The sequence below is a fragment of the Moschus berezovskii genome, chromosome 21, assembly GCF_049115385.1.
Source record: "Moschus berezovskii isolate FMDL1 chromosome 21, NW_MosBer_1.0, whole genome shotgun sequence".
In the NCBI taxonomy this organism is placed as follows: Eukaryota; Metazoa; Chordata; class Mammalia; order Artiodactyla; family Moschidae; genus Moschus; species Moschus berezovskii.
The window spans coordinates 11,859,975-11,881,763 of NC_142480.1; the positions used below are offsets into that span (position 1 = coordinate 11,859,975).

The following is a 21,789-nucleotide window of genomic DNA, read 5'->3' on the forward strand; positions in this document are numbered from 1 at the left end:
TGTGGAATCTAATACCGTCCTCTCCTGTACGTTGTGTATGCTAGAACTACAATTTGTTACTGAATTTGAACTCTACTTCCATCAAATATAGCACTTTCCTTCTAATGTCCTATGTACTAAATGGAATTTTCTTAACATGAAAATTCTCTGAGCAGCTAAGTTTTAATCGGTCAGGCTGAAGACTCTATTCCCCAAATGTGTGCGTCCTTCCTTTCCTGAGTCAGAAGTATAAAACTGCTATACTTCATTTATCCCTTCTTATGACAGTGCCCCAAGTTGCATAATGAAGTGAGCCACCCCCAGATTACAAAGTGCCCAGAGAGCCCGTCTTAAAACCGACAAACAGAGGTAATAATATCTAAAAGTTACAAAGTGTGTAGTGTGAGGAATTCACAGTTCTGAGTGCTGTAGCACACACGGCTCACACAGTAACAGGGAACAGGGAACCAGTAGGGTCTTCTCAGCGCAGCTTCCTCTAGCTCCACTCTATCACTGTGACTTGTGACCCTACACAGCTGTAGAGTTCAACCAAAAATTTGGTCCATTTGGTTTGTGTAATTAGTCTGAGTTGATCCCACAGATATTAAGCATCTGTAAGGTTACAAACGGAGAAGGCACTGGCGACCCACTCCAGTACTCTTGCCTGGAAAATCCCATGGACGGAGGAGTCTAGTAGGCTGCAGTCCATGGGGTCGTGAAGAGTCGGACACAACTGAGCAACTTCACTTTCCCTTTTCCCTTTCATGCATTGGAGAAGGAAATGGCAACCCACTCCAGTGTTCTTGCCTGGAGAATCCCAGGGACGGGGGAACCTGGTGGGCTGCTGTCTATGGGATCGCACAGAGTCGGACACAACTGAAGCGACTTGGCAGTATGTTTCACCTTGAACTGACGGTTAATAGGCTGAGTCAGGCTCCTTTCTACCAATCAAAACAGAAGCTGACATTCACCTTCCCACAGACTGCATGATGTCCAGCAACAAGGGGGCTGCCAAGTCTGGGCTTAAGTGGATGAATGTGGAGAGGACCACAATCGCCAGCCCCAGGGTTTCCTCATCGTACTCTTCAAGAATGGCCCCACAGTCATGGCATCTGCAAAGAAAACGGAGGAATGCTTTCCATGAGAGCTGACAATCGTTTCAAGATATAAGTGCATATAGCCATTTTTTTTTTTCTGTTGAGTGTTGGAAAAATCCCCAAAAGGAGGTCAGTGGTCCCTTTTTAATAATAAATAGGACACTCGAACACTAGTCTCACCTTAGACACAGAAGTAGCACACACAGAAGAGACCGTGAAGCTTCCTCTGATCACTGAAAACAGTCTTTCAACTCATAGCTATCTGGTCTATACAAGCATTATTGATCCCTTTTACAAGAAGCACCAATTGGACTAATAATTTGAGGTTTCTGGTTGAGGGATTTTACACTTGTGAAATTATTGCCAGGGATAATCAATAAACAGATTTTTTTTCCATTGGTTGAAATTAAAAGTGAAAAACGTCTAGACACAAATGGAAGTCTTCCTAAACTTTCAGATCTAAAAATGTCCTATTTGTGCGTGAAAGAACAGTCAATAGAACCCTATAGAAAACCTCACTCAGATCAGTTTTATGAACTCACCACCTACTGAGTATAGTCTATAAAAACACAATGGCCCTTGTTCTTAAGGAACTTCCAACTTGTTGCTCTTCACAGTATCTAAGGTAGGTTCAGTCAATCTCGTCTCAATGAAAGCAGAGCTCTCTTTTTCAGCTGTGGCTGGGCAGCTTTATAAAGTGAAGGGAAGTCGACGAGGAAAAGCAAAGGGAGCAGAACTATGATTACTACTGTGACTTTCTATCTGAAAACTTTCTAAAATATGTGTGTGTGTGCCTGTGTGTGTGCCTGTGTGTGTGTATATATATATATACACTATATATATATCTATCATTCCTTACAAATTGACTTTTTTAAAATACAAAGTTCACTTTTGTAACTAAAAAATAGATATCAGATTGGCTCAAAAGTTTGTTCGTATTTTTCCATAAGCTGTTATGGAACCCAATGAATCGAGTTCCCCCAACAAAGGCAACCGGGAAGACAATTAGGAAAGATTGAGACTTGGAGGAGGACACAAAAATGAGGAAATTATACCAAAGGAGCTAAGAAGAGCCCTTCACAAGCAAGTAGGTGCTCCCCATGTGGACATTCTAAGGCAGCTGTTTGAGATAGGCCCTTCCCTTCTACAGTAATGATGGCCATCTGTGACCAGCTGCAAGATCCTCACGCCACCTCCTCCAACCTCACCTTCCTCCCTTTATATTGCAAACTTACTCAATTTGTCACTTGGCTCACCTTTACCAGGAAGCCTCCTCAGCCCAAGAGAGAGCTCTCCAAGCTTGAAATCCTACAAGTCTTGTTCTTTATCAAACTTACTGAACAACGTTTATGTGCCAGGCAATGTACAGGGAGCTCAGACTACAAGATATAGAGGAAGGAGTCCAAGTCGCTAAGGAACTCACAATCTATTACAAAACATGTGTATAAACAACTAAACAATTAAAATACAGTGTGCCAAGGGGTAGAATAGAGAGACGTATCAAATACTATGGAAACTTGGAGAATGGCATAATGCATTCTGCCTTGTGAAATCAGAGAAACTTTGCCTTAAGCTGGAGTTTGATGTATGAGCAGGAGTTCACCAGGCAGAGAAATTTCAGAGAGAAGGGCACCTATGAATTTGTGGAGGAGAGAGAAGAGTTCCTGGTGAGGAGTGGTTAAGTCCATACGTTCACAACCTGAAGGGACTTTTACAATAAGGAAAAGGCTTGGATTTTGTAAGAAATCTGGGGATCCTGAAGGCAGACAAACAAGAGGCAACATAGCCAATGTGAGATTCAGAGAATGGATCTTGCCAGCAGGATGGGAAAAAGAATCAAGCCTCAAACTGAGTCCCACCCTAACAATTTAGAATCTCTGGTTGGGGGATTTTATGGGTGTGAAGTTGCTACTAGGAATAATCGGTAAGTGGACATCATTTGCATAAACACAAATTAAAAAAAAAGAAAAATGTCTTGGCATAAACAAAAGCTGCTCATACAATACTGCATTTCTAAAATAACGACACTCACGGCTACAGCCATTTGAAGAACAAATTATGACTTAAAAGCATAGCATGCTCCTCTGATATTTTCTCACACCCGTGGAGAGCCAACTCTCAAATTCTGTAAACAGTGAAGAAAATAACTGTGGGTTTACTTGTCTGTCATCACCGTCGGCTGCTCGTCTGTGAATTCTTCAGGCGCAGGCACAAACATACTCACGATGCTGGGTGCTGACAGCAGGCTGGATTTAGTGGCCCCTGGATAAACAGTAAAGACAACCGGTGAATAAACGCACGATGCTCAGAGCCTGGAAAAGCACTCTCCTCCTCTTAGAAATCCTGCCAAGATCCCCTTCACAGGATGTGACAGGCACAGCCCAATTTCATTGTGAAAAACCATCAAGAGTGAAACACATTCAAGAAAGACAGTGATTTGTTTTGGCTTATATCATTTTAAGGGTTTCCCAGTACTCTTGCCTAGAAAATCCCATGATGGAGGAGCCTGGTAGGCTGCAGTCCATGGGGTCACTAAGAGTCGGACACGACTTCACATTTACTTTTCACTTTCACGCATTGGAGAAGGAAATGGCAACCCACTCCAGTGTTCTTGCCTGGAGAATCCCAGGGAAGGGGGAGCCTGGTGGGCTGCCATCTCTGGGGTCGCACAGAGTCGGACACGACTGAAGTGACTTAGCGGCAGCAAGAGGTGGTGCTAGTGGTAAAGAACCCACCTGCCAATGCAGGAGACATAAGAGACGTGGGTTTGATCTCTGGGGCAGGAAGATCCCCTGGAGGAGGAAACGGCAACCCACTCCAGTATTCTTTCCTGGAGAATCCATGGACAGAGGAGCCTGGCGGGCTGCAGTCCACGGGGTCATAAAAGAGTCAGACATGACTGAGCCACTGAACAACAACAACAAATGATTCAGAGAATCGTTATCCAAAGGAAACTTCAGCAAGTGGGCAAGGTGCTTTAACCTTAGGGAGACAAAAAATAATATCAAAGCCTCTGAAGGGTCAAGATGCTTCATACAGACTCCCTCGTCTGATCAAAGGCTACAAAATTTGTTCATAAGGAGACCTTCGGACCCCAATGGCAAAGGAAATTATCTGAAAATATCTTTATGTCACTTCTGAAGATCCAAAATGGAATCTGACTTTTGCTACTGTAATTATCAGCTCTCTCTGATCTAACAGACTTTCCTGCTGCTGCTGCTGCTGCTAAGTCGCCTCAGTCGTGTCTGACTCTGTGTGACCCCATAGATGGCAGCCCACCAGGCTCCCCCGTCCCTGGGATTCTCCAGGCAAGAACACTGGAGTGGGTTGCCATTTCCTTCTCCAATGCATGAAAGTGAAAAGTGAGAGTGAAGTCGCTCAGTCATGTCCGACTCTTAGCGACCCCATGGACTGCAGCCTACCAGGCTCCTCCGTCCACAGGATTTTCCAGGCAAGAGTACTAGAGTGGGTTGCCAGTGCCTTCTTTGAACAGACTTTCCTAAGTGTGCCCAATTGTATCATTAACAAAGGTCTTCAGCTTTTTCATAAGGATGATGCTTTGAATGAAAGCAACATAGTTATTATAAGCAAAAGTATAAATTGATTAATAATAGAAAAGGCAAGAACTGGGCCAAGATAAAAGAAGATGTGATTGATTATTAAAACAGTTAGGTAAATAGAATGAAGTTCCTTCAAGAAACCAAAACACAGAAGGTTCAAATCTAGTACTCCACATTTCTTGAACACTGACACTCCACATCTACCAGGTGCCAAAATGTCTGTGCTAAAAGTGGGGAAACTCAGCCCACGAGATACATGGTGATACATATGCAGTCTTACCAGAAACGTAAGAAATTGATTAAAAAAAAAAACCACTCTGAGTCAAGGGTTTCAGAAGATTCTTGACAATTGCTATTACTTACACAGAAATCACAATGCAAGTCAAAAAAAAAAGAGAGGGAAGCAAAGTCATTTGGGAGGTTTCAAACCAATCATTACCCAAGACAAATGCCAACGAACAGATATTTTTGACAATAGCATTGTGAATTTATTTTTCCATACGTCAACACAGAATGTAAAATGCAATATTTATGACAGTCATTTATAAAAGCAGATAGGTTATGAGATATTGGCCCCTCTATGGCAATATTAGCTGAATCAATGGATTTCTAAATACTGCCTACGGTAAGGCAGAAAAGACTAATATTTGCAGGTGGGCAATGCAAAAAGGAAGCCATTGAGCTCAGCTTCCTTTTGTTATAACCGAGTCACAACAAAGTCTGCATTATTAAAGGGAGTTCATTATCCCCAGTTGTTAGCAACACTTCTGATACTACCACTACTGTTCATCTACTGAATATCCAAAGCGTACTCTACATGGAATTAGGGAACAGACATAGAAGGTTGTTAGAAACTTGAATGAAGAGGAAACCTCCTACTACATGTTTGTAGGACATGTATTAAAAATGCATTCCAATATACACTAGGTGCAGACAAGTACCATTTGGTTCTACGTACATAAGATACCTAGAATAGTCAAGTTCACAGAGTCAGAAAGTACATTAATAGATGCCAGGGGCCAGGGGTGGGGGTAGAGGCATGGAGACTTAGTGTTTAATAGGGACAGAGTCTCATTTTAGGAGATGAATGATGGAGAGGGCTGCACAACAATGTGAATGTATGCAGTGCCACTGAACTGTGCAGTTAAATATGGTTAAAATAGTATGTTTTCAATTATGTGACTTTCACCATAATAAAGAAAACATTTTAAAAAGACCTCAAAAAAAAAAAAGAGAGAGAGGAGACCTCCTCCAAAGCCGACCTTCAAAGTCGGATAGTTTGACAAAAGTCCCTTTGGGAGTCTTAGAGAAAGTATAAAGGTGTTGGTGTGACTCAAAATGTACATGCACACCTCAGCCCCCCGGTTATCAGTGGATTTTTCAGTTCACCAAGAAACAGACTTTCTGTCCTTGTTCTCATTACCTCATTCCACTTTTGCTTCTACTGACTGCATCCCTAGATCATGACCAAGCACCAGAGTTTGTTCAGCATCCCTGGCTTCTGCTCATAAAAGCTTTCCCTTTTCTGCACATCATCTCCAGCATTTATCGTTCGTAGACTTTTTCAATGATGGCCATTCTGACTGGTGTGAGGCAATACTTCATTATAGTTTTGACTTGCATTTTTCTAATAATGAGCATCTTTTTATGTATCTATTGGCCAGCTGGATATCATCTTTGGAGAAATGTCTGTTAAGGTTTTCTGCCCATTTTTTGATCAGATTATTTCTGATATTGAGCTGCATGAGCTATTTATATGTATTAGAGATTAATTCTTTGTCAATTGCTTCATTTGCAATTATTTTTTCCCATTATGGAAAACAGTATGGAGATTCCTTAAAAGAAAAACAGGAATAAATCTACCATATGACCCAGCAATCCCACTACTGGCCATATACCCTAAGAAAATCACAATTCTAAAAGACACATGTACCCCAGTGTTCATTGCAGCAACATTTACAACAGCCAGGACACGGAAGCAGCCTAGATGTCCACTGAGAGATGAAGGGATAAGGAAGATGTGACACATCTACTATGGACTATCACTCAGCCATGAAGGAGAACGAATTTGAGTCAGCTGTAGTGAGGAGGATGAACCTAGAGCCTCTTATAGAGTGGAGTAAGTGAGAAAGAGAAACACAAGTATCATATACTAATGCATATATATGGGACCTAGAAAAATGGTACTGGTGAACCTAGTAGAGAACAGACTTGTGGACTCAGAAGGGGAAGGTGAGGGTGGGATGAATCGAGAAAGTAGCATTGACATATACACACTATCATGTGTAAATAGATAGCCAGTGGGAACTTGTTGTGTAACACAGGGAGCCTAGCCTGGCGCTCTGTGATGACCTGGAAAGGCAGGATGAGGAGCGGAGGGGAGGGGGACTCAAGAAGAAGGGGAGATACACACACACACACACACACACACATATTTATGAGTGATTCATGTTGTTGTATGGCAGAAACCAATACAACATGGTAAAACGATTTTCCACCAATTAAAAAAAAAATTTTTTAAAGGTTTCCCTAGGCCCATGAATGAGAAGTCTCATCTCATTGGATATAAGGGATACAACTGTTCTGTTCTGTTCAGTCGCTCAGTCGTGTCTGACTCTTTGCGACCCCATGGACTGTAGCCTACCAAGGCTTCTCCATCCATGGGATTCTCCAGGCAAGAATACTGGAGTGGGTTACCATTTCCTTCTCCAGGGGATCTTCCCGACTCAGGGATCGAACCCGGGTCTCCCGCATTGGAGACAGATGCGTTAACCTCTGAGCCACCAGGGAAGCCCGATACAACTGTTACTCATTGCCAAATAAACCTTATCCAAAGCCAGAGTTAAGTGTCTCCTCACTAATTCCTAAGGAGAATCAGAAGTGATACGGTCCAAAAACAATAGGTCTGCTTGATTTATGGAATTAGTTAAGATATGTGGTCATAATTCTTTTTTGCTTTCTGGTTTTCACCAATGATAGGTTAACCTGCCTTCTAAATTTAAAGACAAAAAAGAACAAAAGTAACGATTAACTAGACATAAGATGAATTTTAAAAATACATATTCTGGACTTCCCTGGCGATCTAGTGGTTAAGATGCCATGCTTCCAAAACAGGGAATACAGGTTCGATCCCTAGTCAAGGAACTAAGATCCCACATGCCTCGCAGCATGGCCAAAAAAATTTTTTTAATATTCTGATTATCTTAGCATAGATTTATTCTCAGCTTGCTCCTCCAATCAGCATAAAGTCAAGTATTTATTTTGCTTGGTTTCAGATAGCTGAAAAGAAGCTGTCCATCTATGATCTCAATAATCTAGAAGGAACATAGACAAGATGAACATGCTCAGAGAAGTAGATACCAAAGGACCCAGAGCTGTGTGGTCTAGAAAAAACTGAGGAAATAAGCAACTGGTGACTTTCTTCAAATGTCTGAAAAGTTAAATGAGAAAGTCTAGACTTGCTTTGTGTGGCCCCAAGGTTTAAAACTTCACTATGAAGAAGAGATTTTTGTCAGTCATGTTCAAAGATGGGATGTCATACACTCACTCCTAAGTCGTGGAAGAGTTTGAGCAAAGGTTGAGTCCTCTTCACGGAGCTGCTGAAGAAGAGATTTCAGCCCCTGCTAGGTAACTAGGTGACTGACATATACAGTTCCTTTCACTCTTATAGTCAGATTTGTGACACAGCTCACCTCTCATTCTCAACGGCTGTCCCTCCAGGTCAGGATTTAGGCACATTGGCACATTACATTGGCGTTTCCCGGGCTGTATCTGTTCTGTGGATAAACAGAACATTTCAGTCTTCAATGTGGTCAACTGCACACAATTCACAATACAATGAATTTAACCAATAATCTCTTGGGGCCATCTTTGGTGACTGATAGTGTTGCTTATTAACATTTATAGGAAACATTCTAGATTTTAGCATAGGGTTGCCTGGGCTTTCCCTATAAACCTGCCATTCAGGTGCATGAAATGCGGCTGAAAGCAGGAGAGCACCCGAAACCATCCCCCCAAAGTCCAGATTCTCTAATCTCCATTCCCAAAAAGCTCAAGTCCCATATCTCTTGATATGAAATGAAAAAAAAAATGAAAGGCCAATGTCACAGCCATGAAAAAAATGTTATATGCAAATCAATAAAAACGTAAATGATCATTTGCGGCAATGACCAGATAGATCATCCAGAAAACACGTGGAACTGGTAGCAAGGAGATGAGAGGCATCTGACTGAGGGCTGGGGAACAGGAATAAGGGGACAGGGGCAGACGGAGGAGCAGCACTCCAGGGACATCTGTTTCAGGTGAAGGATGAGGCAAAGAAGCAAGCCATCAGATGTGCGTGGGTGGAGAAGTGGCAGGTACTCCGTGAATGAGCAGGTGCATATTGCTGTAAGTTGATCATGACCCAGGCTTTAGGCTGCCTTTCTCAGTGTGTCTGCAGGACCAGATGTGTTCTTTTGGAGACTAGCAAGTCACTGAATCAACATGACACTGTATGTGGTATACAGTGACATGCCACCTAACATGAAACTCCACACTCACTGACTCTCCTCTGGTCTTGGATCTGGGGAGAACTTTTTATGATACTAATAAAAGCGAGAATATTGAGATGAAGCTCCAGGAGGACTTGGTGACTAGCGAATCAACTTGGAGGATGGAAGGAAAACTCAGATGAAAGAAATTCATACAGCATGTCAATGGCAAGTATTAAATGAGAAATCAGAATGATATGAACAAGGCTGCAGTTTGGTTGAAAAGTGAAAAATCCAGTTAAATGGGTTATTTGGCATCATGTAGATTTTTTTCTAGATTAAAATTTGGAACAGAATTTGAGATCTATTTGCCTGTTTATAACTCTGCAGAGTCAACCACTCCAGGCTGTAATTATAGTCAGAATCTACAATGGTTAGCTTAGGCTGAGCTCGTTACAGAGAACAGTAATAGCATAATAAAAAAACTCTCCAGGGCCTCAGGTGCACCTAACAAAAGACGGGTGTTCAGTTACCAGAGAATGAACCAAATCAATGTTTCCATTGTCAGTTCCTCACATAGCATCAGCTCAGTAAAGAGAGAAACAAGGTCCTCTCTGGTGTGAAAGCAAACCCAGCAAACTCTCAAAGCTCAGTGTCTTCCTCCTTGTCTGCCTTAACCCACCAGCTTTTGATCATTTCTTTATTTACTGCCACACATCACTAAAAGGAAGATAAAACAAGATACCTTTCAAATGTTAAGAACCTTAGAAAGGCCAGGAGAGTTGAAATTATCCGTTAAATATAAGATCAGGTATGGTGTGTGAGAGTTAGTTATCTAGATTACTTCTCTCTCTCCTTCCTTTTCTTTTAAAGCAGAGTGGGGGAAAAGAAGATTAAATCTCTATGTAGATATTATGACTATGAGAAATTAACAGTATCTTAATATTTTGGTCTTGTGGACATTGCCATTCCTGGTCATAAGGAAGGCTATTAAAATAATTTCACATAACTGTAGAAAGTACTAACCAAGATTTGAAAATAGTCCTATCCAAGTGTTGGCCCCCAGAGCATACCACACTAGTAAATCCTGACATTTTCATAGTGTGTGCATCTTGTGATAGGCTTTCACAAATACAATCTTGTAATCAAATGACCCATTTAATTAAAATAAGAGAAAAAGTAAAGGCACGCACTCAAAAGAGCAAAATTGCGGCAGTACTACTGGCTCGAGGAAGTAGTAGGTGTGCAGAACATGGTAACAAAGTTCAGAAAATGCAGGGTGATCATGTTTAAAATAGACATGTCATGGCAGTCAATTCTTACTTTAAAATTGAGGTTAGAGGCAGTTCCATCGTATGAGCATGAGGGTGTGCAGCTGCAACCTGGTGACCCTGCTAACTAAAACACAGAGCTCATATTCCCAAACCTACCCGCAGATCACGACGTCACTGAGCTGACATTGGTTATGACTGTGACCATTACTATCAATAGTCCCTTATTTTTGATACATCATCACTTATAAAACAGAGAATATTGATAAGCTGGTGTTTTGTTTTCTGATTTGCAACATGAAATCATAGTTTCATACTCTCCTTTATGCATTTACATCATTTAACCCCCAAAGAAATGACCTAAAATTATCTGGAATCTGAGTCTTAGAGGAAAAAAAATAAAAGAGTTGGACCAGCTTAGATGGAAGAACCTGTGGCTCTTAAATACTCAGAAAGTTTAAATAGACTTATTAATTACCTTAGGTTTTTTAAAAAATGTTTGAACCACGGAATACAAGAGAAAATCTATTCCTTCCCAAGGAAGCAGAGGGGACACAGAGAAAATGGCATTCCCTAATCTGAGAGGTAAAACAAGAAGAAAAGCTTGACCCACCAGTGTCCCAGTTGCTGATGTTATGGGGGGCGCTAGACTGATGTTCCAGCTGTCGCTTCATTAACTGGCTCATTGTCAGAGCTCCCAGGGATCCCCTTTTCATCTGCCTATACTGAGCTATATGGAGGAAATTAGGAGATGATTACTAAGGGGAATAAATTTGCACAGCACACAAAGGCTCTACACAGCCATACAGAATCTTAATTGAACCTTCATCCGCTATTTATAATCATTTAGTAAGTTGTATGCTTCTGTTCAGATGAAAAACTAAGGCACTATGCTATTCTTGGTGCCTTTCTTTACTCAAGAAAGAAAGAAAGAGTGGCTATGAGCACTCATCTGTAGCCTGTAAATATTTACCCCAGTTACAACAGTGTAATATTTTCATTTGCTTCTTAATTTATATACTCTTTCTTGTTCCCCAAAAGATTCAAGACAGATACTACTACTTCTGTAAATAATGTATAGCTTAACTTTCGTTAATGGAGCTCGTGCATACACAGTTTCAGTCTCCTGATATCCCCCTGAGGTCCTGTGTGAGGGGGTGTGTGTGTGTGTGTGTGTATTTGTACATGTATATTTTGGAGTAGAATGACACACATCAACCCCAATTTTTAGAGAGAAATTGAAGCAAATGAAATTGTTACTTGGAACCAACGAGTTAATGAAGTCATAAAATCAAAACGTGTTGACTCCAAAATCAATGCTGTTTTCAATCCCTATATAAGCCTCTGCTTACTGTTTGAAAAATGTGAATCCAATAACATTCCACAAGCATATTCTAGTACGCGTCTTTGTTTTAAATGAAATAGTGGTAACATTTTTATCTTGCAATTAGACATTGACAGATATCCCATGATTGATATGTCAAGTACATTAAGCATTTTCTAACCAGAAAAACAGTGAAAAGCACTTCTGCCAATAGACTGCTGAGTGAGAAAGCAATTTGTCTCCTACCCTTCTTTCCCTCTTCAAGTGGTCCCACCAATACCTGTCAGCAACCCAGTGAGAAAGGAAGGGTATACCTGACAGACCTTTTCTACATGATCCCAAACAACTAGATATTTGAGAATTTGGGGTTATTTACTTTCTTATAAGGACAATTTCAGAAACCAAAGCTCTAAAGTGTATATGGTCAAGAAGAGGATAGTAGAAACCAAGAAGTCTGTAATGGCCCTTAGAAAGCCTTACATGTTGCATACAGGTTTCACACTCATGGTACCAAGACAGAAACTTAGTGTGATGGGAACTCAATTATGACATTATTTTTAATGTAATTAGCATGCTGCTTCATTCATGGTGGTTATGACATGTTTAGCTACAAAATAATCAGCTGATAAACTGAGCAAAAGAGAGGGGTGTGATGGGAATTCTTGTGTCTTGGACTCCATGTTAACTGAATTCATGGAAATGACTATTCAAAGTAATATGAAAAATCTGATTCTTGTGGTTGACTGGTAAATTTTACAGCTTCATGATTCACTTGAAAATGCAGCTTCAGGTAAAATTCAAAGGCAGCAATCTTTCAGAAAATTTAACAAATTTCATGTAAAATTCAAAAGTGGAAATCTTTGAGAAGATTTACCAAATTTAAAAATTAACATCTATCAGACAAAATCAAAGAAAGATTAAAAACCTCTAATGATAGAATAATTTCTCCAATTATCAGTTGTTTTAAGACAGAAGAATTCCCTGAGAGTAAAAATTCTTAATGTTTAGCACAGTGTGTAAAGCACCTGGTATTGTCTTCCAAGAGCACACCATCAAAAGCTGGTGTGTATCCAACACATGCTTTTAATGGAGAAGAGGAGAAAGGTGGAAATCTAATGATGCATTATACTAAATCCCAAAGGTCTAGATTCAATCATGATTTTGGGTCATGATTTATTTGACACATTTATTTTGTGATACATTTAGCACTGAAGTCAAATTGAGTTAGTCATCTTGACTCAATCGTACTCAACTTGGAATTCTGACTACATAGTTCACTATCTCTTTGTAGATGACTCTTGCAAATTAGGAAAATCATACATTTTCATGATTTTAATATGTGGACTTAAAAATGGGCATTTTATCATGCTTTAAAACAGATTTTTTGTGTGTGTGATAAATAAGAACAATTAGGTTCAGAATGAGCCATTTGTCTTTGCTATCAAAAGGGAAAATAAATGTTACTTGGAAACACTTTCTTAGAATTTCTATAATCTCTATTAAACTGAATTTAAATTATTCTAAGGCAGAGGTGGTGACGGTTTAGTCGCTAAGTTGTGTCCAACTCTTTACGACCGCATGGACTGTAGCCCGCCAGGCTCCTCTGTCCATGGAATTTCCCAGGCAAGAAATACTGGAGAGGGTTGGCATTTCCTTCTCCAGGGGATCTTCCTGACCCAGGAAAAACCAGGTCTCCTGCATTGCAGAAAGATTCTTTACCAACTAAGCCACCAGGGAAGCTCTAAGCTGTGTTCCATACTAAAAAATACCATGAACTTGAAAAAGCAAACAGACCTAGCATCAATTCCTATCTCTATCACTTAATAGCTGTGCAAATTTAGACAAGTCACTTAGCCTCTCTGAACCTCTGTTTCCTAGTCTATAAAACTGGGTCAATACTGTCTGTCATACAGTACCAAAGGGAGGACTTAATAGACTAACAATGTGTATAAACCATGCAGCACAGTGCCTGGAACATGGTAATTGGTAGCTATTATTACTATTTATGTCTGTAAATGCTTGGAGAACAAGTTATATCTTATTTATTCGCCTTTGATCACCAGTGCCAAACATCATGCCTGGCACTCAGCAAACTCTTAATAAATAGTTGCTGAATGAGTGAAAGCATGAATAAATGAATGATGAAGATGATGCTGTTCATACTACCAGTCCGACATTTAATTTCTTCATGTGATTTTCAAGATCATCTTTATTTCAAAAGATGGTCAAATGAAAATTCACTAGCCTCGAGGCAGCATCCACACGGAACACAAAATATACTGGCACATGTGACAAGGGTCTGCGGAAATTACAGGTCTGTTTGTATCTTTGTATCTCTGAGAATTTCCCATGCTAAAATCTCTTAATTGACTCCATTGAGCCAGGTAGACACCCTTATTTTCAAACATCAATAGAATGCAAGCTCCTCATGGGAAAAATCTAGGACCCAACCACACAGGGCAGTTTCAAAATAGTTGCCTCCAGTAAAGTTTCAAGCCAATGTAATTTTCTGATCCTAGAGGGCTACATTCAGAAATAAATTTGGAATCATGATATATCTGATACATTTATTTGATGACAACTTAGAGAAAATTTTTGTCAATGATGGAGGTGATTCAAATTAAACAAAGGTGTTTCATGTAAAAATTCTGTCACAGATGGTGTTTTTCACTTGTCCCAAAACCAGTTCCATGTCTTATGTTTAATCCAGTCATATATAATACTTATTTTACTGAATTATGAAATGCAGTGATTATTCCATAACAAATTAGGATTCTTGGCCTATCATTAACCATACTGATTTATTAAACACTTGAGATGCTGACAAAAGCGGGCCTCTATTTCATAGTCTCTGAGAACACACAACATAGCATTACCTAGGAAGCTAACACGAACATTAAAGAAAAAAACAATACCAAGACTGTGAAATTGAAAACAAGGCAGCAGATAATGTTCTACAATCGATGGACAAGTGAAACGATCATCAAAGGAAACCTTACTTGATATTGAGGAATGGCTGCTTGTCTCTGGCACGCCTGCTTCCAGTGTAGGGGCAGACGAGGATTCTCGTGGCATTTCCAAAGTTGAAAGTCCTTTAGTAGCAGGATCTACCAACAAAAATATTATGTAGGATTCAGGACACTGATTAAAAGCAAGTTCAGGAACCTTTTCCATATATTCTCCCCTCTTGCCCAATACTCCCATTGAAATCATTAAACACTTTCTGGCCCTACTAATGACTTTACTGGAACCTCATACACACTGGCTTCAAAGTTCCACGGAGAGCTGCTTCCACGTTACACTCTGCATGTGTCAATATGCCTCTCAGAGATTAATAACAGCACTATTACAAAGCTAGGGCTTGGCACGTTCTCATCACATATTCCTGCACCTTTCAAGAACTGGATTTCTTTTCATACAAATCCCAAAGACACAGGTAATCTACCTGTTTCATGCTACCACTTCACCTTCGTCTGGCAGTTTCCTACTTATCACTTACATCTCAATTTGTACAGATAATTCCTCCTCCAAAAGGGCAACCAGGATCCCCACCTCCGCATTCAAACAAAAAACTGGATCATGTGACCCTCTTATGTAATCCCAGAGTACCCTGTCCTAACCTTTACCAAAATTAACACACTAAAATGCAAGTGTCTATTTACCTGTCCATATGAGTTTGAGTGAACTCCGGGAGTTGGTGATGGACAGGGAGGCCTGGCATGCTGTGATTCATGGGGTCGCGGAGAGTCGGACACGACTGAGCGACTGAACTGAACTGAACTGAACTGAACCTCTGCTAAACCATAAGTAATTTAAGAACAGGGACTGTGTCTAAATCGGAATGATTACTTACTATTAACTCAGATTTTTCTATTTTGTTGGAAAATAAAATAAAATTTTATTATATTCTATTAGTTGAGCAAGAAACAGACTGCATCATTTGTTTCTGCTGTTGACAAATGGATCTAAGCTGAAATATTTTCTACAAAATAATACTGTCTTTTTCATCCGTGCATAATGAGAAACAAGCTGTCCCACATTATTCTAGGTGAAGATGATTCTTTAAAGTTTTTGAAAAGTTCAATAGTTTATGACAGCAAACCCCTGCTGCTGCTGCTGCTGCTAAGTCACTTCAGTCGTGTCCGACTCTGTGTGACCCCATAGACAGAAGCCCACCTGGCTCCCCCGTCCCTGGGATTCTCCAGGCAAGAACACTGGAGTGGGTTGCCATTTCCTTCTCCAATGTGTGAAAGTGAAAGTGAATTCGCTCAGTCATGTCTGACCCTTAGCGACCCCACGGACTGCAGCCTACCAGGCTCCCATGGGATTTTCTAGGCAAGAGTACTGGAGTGGCCCCTAAAATTCTTTATAAGCCTCCTTGCCATCTTAAGCAATACTCTCTATATATTGAACTCAACGAGCAGTCTGTAATTACCACTAGGGTTTCCATGATTACAACATGTCCACCCTCAGTTCAGTTCAGTTCAGTTCAGTCGCTCAGTCGTGTCCGACTCTCCGCGACCCCATGAATCACAGCACGCCAGGCCTCCCTGTCCATCACCAACTCCTGGAGTACACTCAAACTCATGTCCACAGAGTCGGTGATGCCATCCAGCCATCTCATTCTCCGTCGTCCCCTTCTCCTCCCGCCCCCAACCTTTCCCAAGACCTCAAATTCATAAGCTTCATGACAACTGTCTCTTCCTCTGCAATATATTATCAGTTGTTTTTTCTTGCCCCAGAGCAAGTCACCATACATTCACACACACACACAATGTAAGCATGCAGATGCGGTTCGATTGGGTGATTATTAAACTGTCGGAAATGAAAGTAAAATACATCCTAGGTGGGGGCTGAGGAGAAAAGCTTTTAAGCATCGATTTGGGAACATCTATTTTTCATTCTCAGAGGTCTTTCTGAATAGATATGATTGTCAGATAAGAAATTTCTTGATAACAAAAAAGTATAATTGTTACAATGCTTCCCAAACTCTCCTAATAAAGTATAAAATTACTACTCATTTTAAATTCCTTAGTCATTAAGATATTAAAGATTAGGTTATTATTTTTCTCCTAGGTATTCTCCACAAGCCACTAGTTAAAAACAAGCACAATTACCTCTCTTATTTGTCTCTGTTTTATATTTGCTGCTACCATGCCATAAATAATAACAGTAAGAGTAGCTTCCCAGGTGGCACAGGGGTAAAGAATCTGCCTGCTGATGCAGAATATGCAAGAGATACGGGTTCGATCCCTGAATCAGGAAGATCCCCTGGGAAAGGAAATGGCAACCCACTCCAGTATCCTTGCCTGGAAAATTCCACGCACAAAGGAGCCTGGCAGGCCACAGTCCATGGAGTCGCAAAGAATTGGACACAATTGAGCACACACACACACACACACACACAGCACAATAATCTTACCAGTGATGCAGAATGAGAAAGCTTAAAGGCAAGAATTCTTTGATATGTTATTGAGACTTTCAGAGTTTGGATATGCTTATTAAAATCATTGGTATCTTTAATTTCAAAGAAGTGTTATTACTGTAAGACAGTTATTAATAATCAGTGTATGAAGATTCTTTGGGCCGGGAAATTTTTGCTCAGTCTTAAATCATTATGGGACTGACCAAAAGTCAGTCCTCTTCAGGCTTTTATAAAGCCTTTCATCTATACATAATTTGACAACAAATATTTGAATAGAGCTATACACTTAGCTGAAAATTTTTCTATTCAATTTTTCATACTGATGTGAATAAAATATCATATTATTGATTCATTCATTCATCAAATATTTGCCAGCACTCTACTAGGCACTTGGGATATAATCAAAGAACAAACCATAGAAAATTCCTTGCCTTTGGAACTTTCATTTTAGTGGGGAAAACAGACAATAATTAACACATATAAAAGTAAATAAATTATTATATGTTAGGAGAGTAAGTCTTTGTAGAAGAGAAAGTGATTCTAAGATGCCAGGTAGGGATGGAAGGGCGAGATCAAGACCTCATTGGGAACCTGATGTTTGATCAGAGAATTAAGCAAAATGAGAGAAAGAGCCAGGCAGTCTCAGGTATCTAGAGAAAACAGTTTCAGGCTGAGGGATCAGCCAGTGTAAAAGCCTCAAGATAGGAAAATAAAAGGAATGTTCAATAAATGGCAGGAGCCACTGGGGCTGAATAAAAGAAATGTGGAGAGAATCATGCAAAAATGAAGTCAGATAACTAATGAGAATTAGGACACACAAGATTCCAGACATTTAAAGGACCTGAATTTCTACTATGATAGAAATGAGAGCCAATGGAGGGTTTTAAGCAAAGTAAAGGTAAAAAATTTACTTTTTACTCTGTAAAAACAGAGTAAAAACATGAGATTTCATGTTTTTAAGGATCACTGTAGTTGCTGTGTTGAGAAGATACGAAGGCAATAAGGGAAGAAGGCAGGAGCCCAGTTAGGAAGCTATAGCAGTAAGAGATGTTAATGGCTCAGACCAAGGTGGAAGCAGGGGAGACAGTGAAAAACGGCCAGATTCTGGGTAGATTTTACAAGGTAGATTAAGGTGGCCAGATAAGAGAGGACACCCAGTTAAAATTTAATTTTAGATAAACAACAGATCATTTTTTGAGTATGAGTATGTCTCATGCAATATTTGGCAGATATGGCCCCAATTCACTCCTCTCTGAGTCAATTACCTCTGCCCTGTAACTTAGAAGTTCCTCCCATTGAAGAGGCAGAATATATTTCTCCTCTTGACTTTGGTCCATCCAGGTGATTTGTTTAGAACTCATGGAATGTGTGCAGGGGATAATACAACCAAAGGTTTAGAGAGCTCTTATGCAATTGGGCTTGCTCTCAAGCCTCTTCCATTACCATAAGAAAAATATTTCCAGCCTTCAAGGGTCCCAGGAGGAGGCTGGCCACCCAGTCCAGCTTAGGTTCGCTGATTCACAGATAATCAATAGCCCTTGAATTGAAGAAATGCTTATTGTTAAATGTTGCTGGTATTTGTATGGTTATTTGTTACGCAGCATTATTCCAGCAGCAGGTGCCTAACGGAGTTATCTCAGCATACAGAAAATATGGAAAACCATAAGACTAGATGAGATGAGATCACCATACCAGTGTAGACAGGACTGAGAAAAGGACCAAGACAAAGACCCCAGGCAGTTCCCTCATTAGGGTGATAAGGAGGAATCGAAAAAGCAGATTGAGAAGAAATGACCACTGAATATGCAGAAAACCAAGAGAGCGTGTATCCAAAAGCCAAGTGAAACGAGAGTGAGGAAAGCTGTGAACTACTGAGTCAGAAGGTAACGCCAAGAACTGACCATTGGATTTAGCAGTGGAGGCCACAGGTGACCCTGACAAGTGACATCTGAGAGAACTCTGGAAGCTTCATAGGAATTAAGCTGGCGATAGTGATATTATATATAACTCCTTTTAAACTATGCCAAAACCTAGAGGGTATTATGGGACTTCCCTGGGGGCTCAGATGGTAAAGAGTCTGCCTGCAATGCAGGAGACTGGGGTTCAATACCTGGGTGGGGAAGATCCCCCTGGAGAAATAAATGGCAACCCACTCCAGCGTTCTTGCCCAAAGAATTCCATGGACAGAGGAGCCTGGAGGGCTACAGTCCATGGGGTTTCAAAGAGTCGGACATGACTGAGCAACTTTCACTCACACTGACTCAGAGAGTATTATGCTAAGTGAAGTAAATCAGACAGAGAAAAACAAATACTATATGATTTCACCTATATGTGGAGTCTTAAAAACAAAATAAATAAAACAAACAGGTTCACAGATACGGGGAACAAACTGGTGGTTGCCACTCTCTGGGGGATTGGAGGTATGGACAAAATAAGTAAAGAGGATTAAGAGGCACAGACTTCAGTGATAAAAATGAGTCACAGGATAATATACAGAATAGGGAATATAGTCAACAATATTGTTTTACTGTAAATGGTGACAGATGGTAACTAAATTTATCATGGTGATCATTTTGTAAAGTACCATGTAAATGTCAAATTGCTATGCTGTACACCTGAAATTAATATAATATTGTGTATCAATTTTACTTCAGTAAAAAAAGGGGGGGGAAAGTTTTGCTAAAAGGGGGGAAGCAAAATAAAATAACAATTGGGAGAATTGGGATCAGAAGTTTTTCCTAAGAGAGATGAATGAGACGATGTTTGTAATTCTCAAGACAAATGTCTCTTAAAAAAAACTGAGGGAAAGAGCAACAGGGAATAATTTCCAGGCCTACATTCTTGAGTAAGTAAACGAGATGGAATTGCATCCACATGCAGAAAGGCTGACTTCAGACCAAAACACAGTTCACCTATAGCTAGGAAGGCCAGATATATGAGTGCAGACGACAGAAGGGAGGCAGATAATGGGGGAGGAAGATGTGGAAATCTCTCCTGATTAGGTCAAATAGGAAGAGACACTGAAATCTTGAAAGGAAAAGTAGCTATGAAATAGTCAGGAGGATGGAAACATAAGGGAGGGATATACAGTGTGATTGCCGAGTAGCTTGAAGGCCCTAGTTGATGTTTGTAGTCATGAATTTAAAATGAGATCAGTCAATACTATGACATGTTTTTCTCCAGTCACTCTCATCTGATAGGTACAGGTGCTGGTAGATGGAAAGACAGATTTGACAAGGGTTGTGTTTAGCCCAGGGACAGGGAAGTCTTGTGGGTTGCCGTCGATGGGGTCTCACAGAGTCGGACACGGCTGCAGCAACTTAGCAGCAGCAGCAGCAGCAGTGTTTAGCCAAGAAAGTCTGAAAAAAGCAAAGGTCAGGGATGATGGAGGAAGGGAGGGATTATAATAATCGACTCGAGAAGAAAAGACATGAAGTAGGGGAGGGATAGTGAAAGGCAACGGGATCAATACAGTGCTATCCAGAGAAAGGAAATGACAATCAGAGAATGGGAGACACTGGACTGACATCACGGACAGTCTGCAGCTACTGATAATAACAAGTTCTGAGATATGATCATGGGAATGAGTAAATGAGCAATGGTGGAAGATGAAAAACAGTCTCTGGAGAAGATGAATTCAAGGGGCTGAGAAGCCAGAGTGTCAGAAGACACTGTACTAAGACTCTGTACTATCTGTACTAATATTGAAATCAATGAGAATTAAGACAGGAACAGTTTAGGAAAGAGTAAAAATGAGCCCAGTGTTAAAATTGTCAATCAATGAGAAAGTCGGGGTAAATAATGTGAGATTCAGAGTGGAGTGTTTTTAGAGACCCCTGTGGAAATAGTCTGAAAGGGGAAATGATGAGCAAGGAAGGTGTCCACACCTTGGCCCTAGCCTACGGACATAGTATCTTCAGGGAAGAGCTGGACTTTCATTTGACTAGGAAGGTAAAGGAAACAGCGGAGAGAGCATACAATGGATTTTGCTCATGAAGCACGATGCATTTGTGATGGAGGAAAAGTTTCAGGAGTTGGGATAAGATGGAAGAAAAGTGCTGGACAGGACATGCCTCATGGAAACTGGAGTGAGAGAGAGAAAAAGGGAGATTTGGGGCTTCTTGCAGGGACTGACATGAACAGAGGGAAAGTACACAATGTCATGAGACCTGATAGCCTCAAGGTGATTTGCAACGGGAAGGCTGTGAGTCTGGTCTCCCTTGACTACCACTGATAGAGGCAAGAAGGCCTGGGGGAGCCTGAGTCTTACTCTGAGCACGTGAACCTCCTTCCAACCCCCAGCAAGGAAGGGGTGATCTGTATGTCTGTAGGGACGTGGGACACTATACAGATATAAAATTATTATGATAGTATAATCTATACTATGAAAACTTGAAATACATGTCATCATAATTGTCAGATACTTTCCTTCCTATTCTGGTAACATATTAATATAATTCCAATCTCCTCCCTGGCAGCCTGGGGAACAATCTGGCCTAAGGATGAATAAAGAAGGCAACACACAGACACATGCAAACAAACATACGGCAACCTATATACAGCCTATATATCATATATATCCACCCAGGAGACCTCATATAGTTTCTTAAATACCCATGCTATAGACCTTAAATGGTTTCTTATACACCCATCTATAGACC

General features: G+C 40.5%; 1 protein-coding gene across 3 annotated transcripts in view; it reads right to left on the reverse strand.

Annotated features, from left to right (window-relative positions):
• UNC79 (unc-79 subunit of NALCN channel complex) overlaps positions 1-21,789 on the reverse strand; it is a 222,807-nt gene that overhangs the window by 61,566 nt on the left and 139,452 nt on the right. For all 3 annotated transcript variants that reach the window (XM_055417627.2, XM_088829774.1, XM_088829773.1), the window contains 5 exons: positions 14,703-14,810; positions 10,993-11,109; positions 8,329-8,412; positions 3,236-3,338; positions 951-1,091 (listed from right to left, as the gene is read on the reverse strand). In XM_055417627.2, the coding sequence (XP_055273602.2) occupies positions 951-1,091; positions 3,236-3,338; positions 8,329-8,412; positions 10,993-11,109; positions 14,703-14,810 (553 nt within the window). The remainder of the gene's footprint in view (positions 1-950; positions 1,092-3,235; positions 3,339-8,328; positions 8,413-10,992; positions 11,110-14,702; positions 14,811-21,789) is intronic.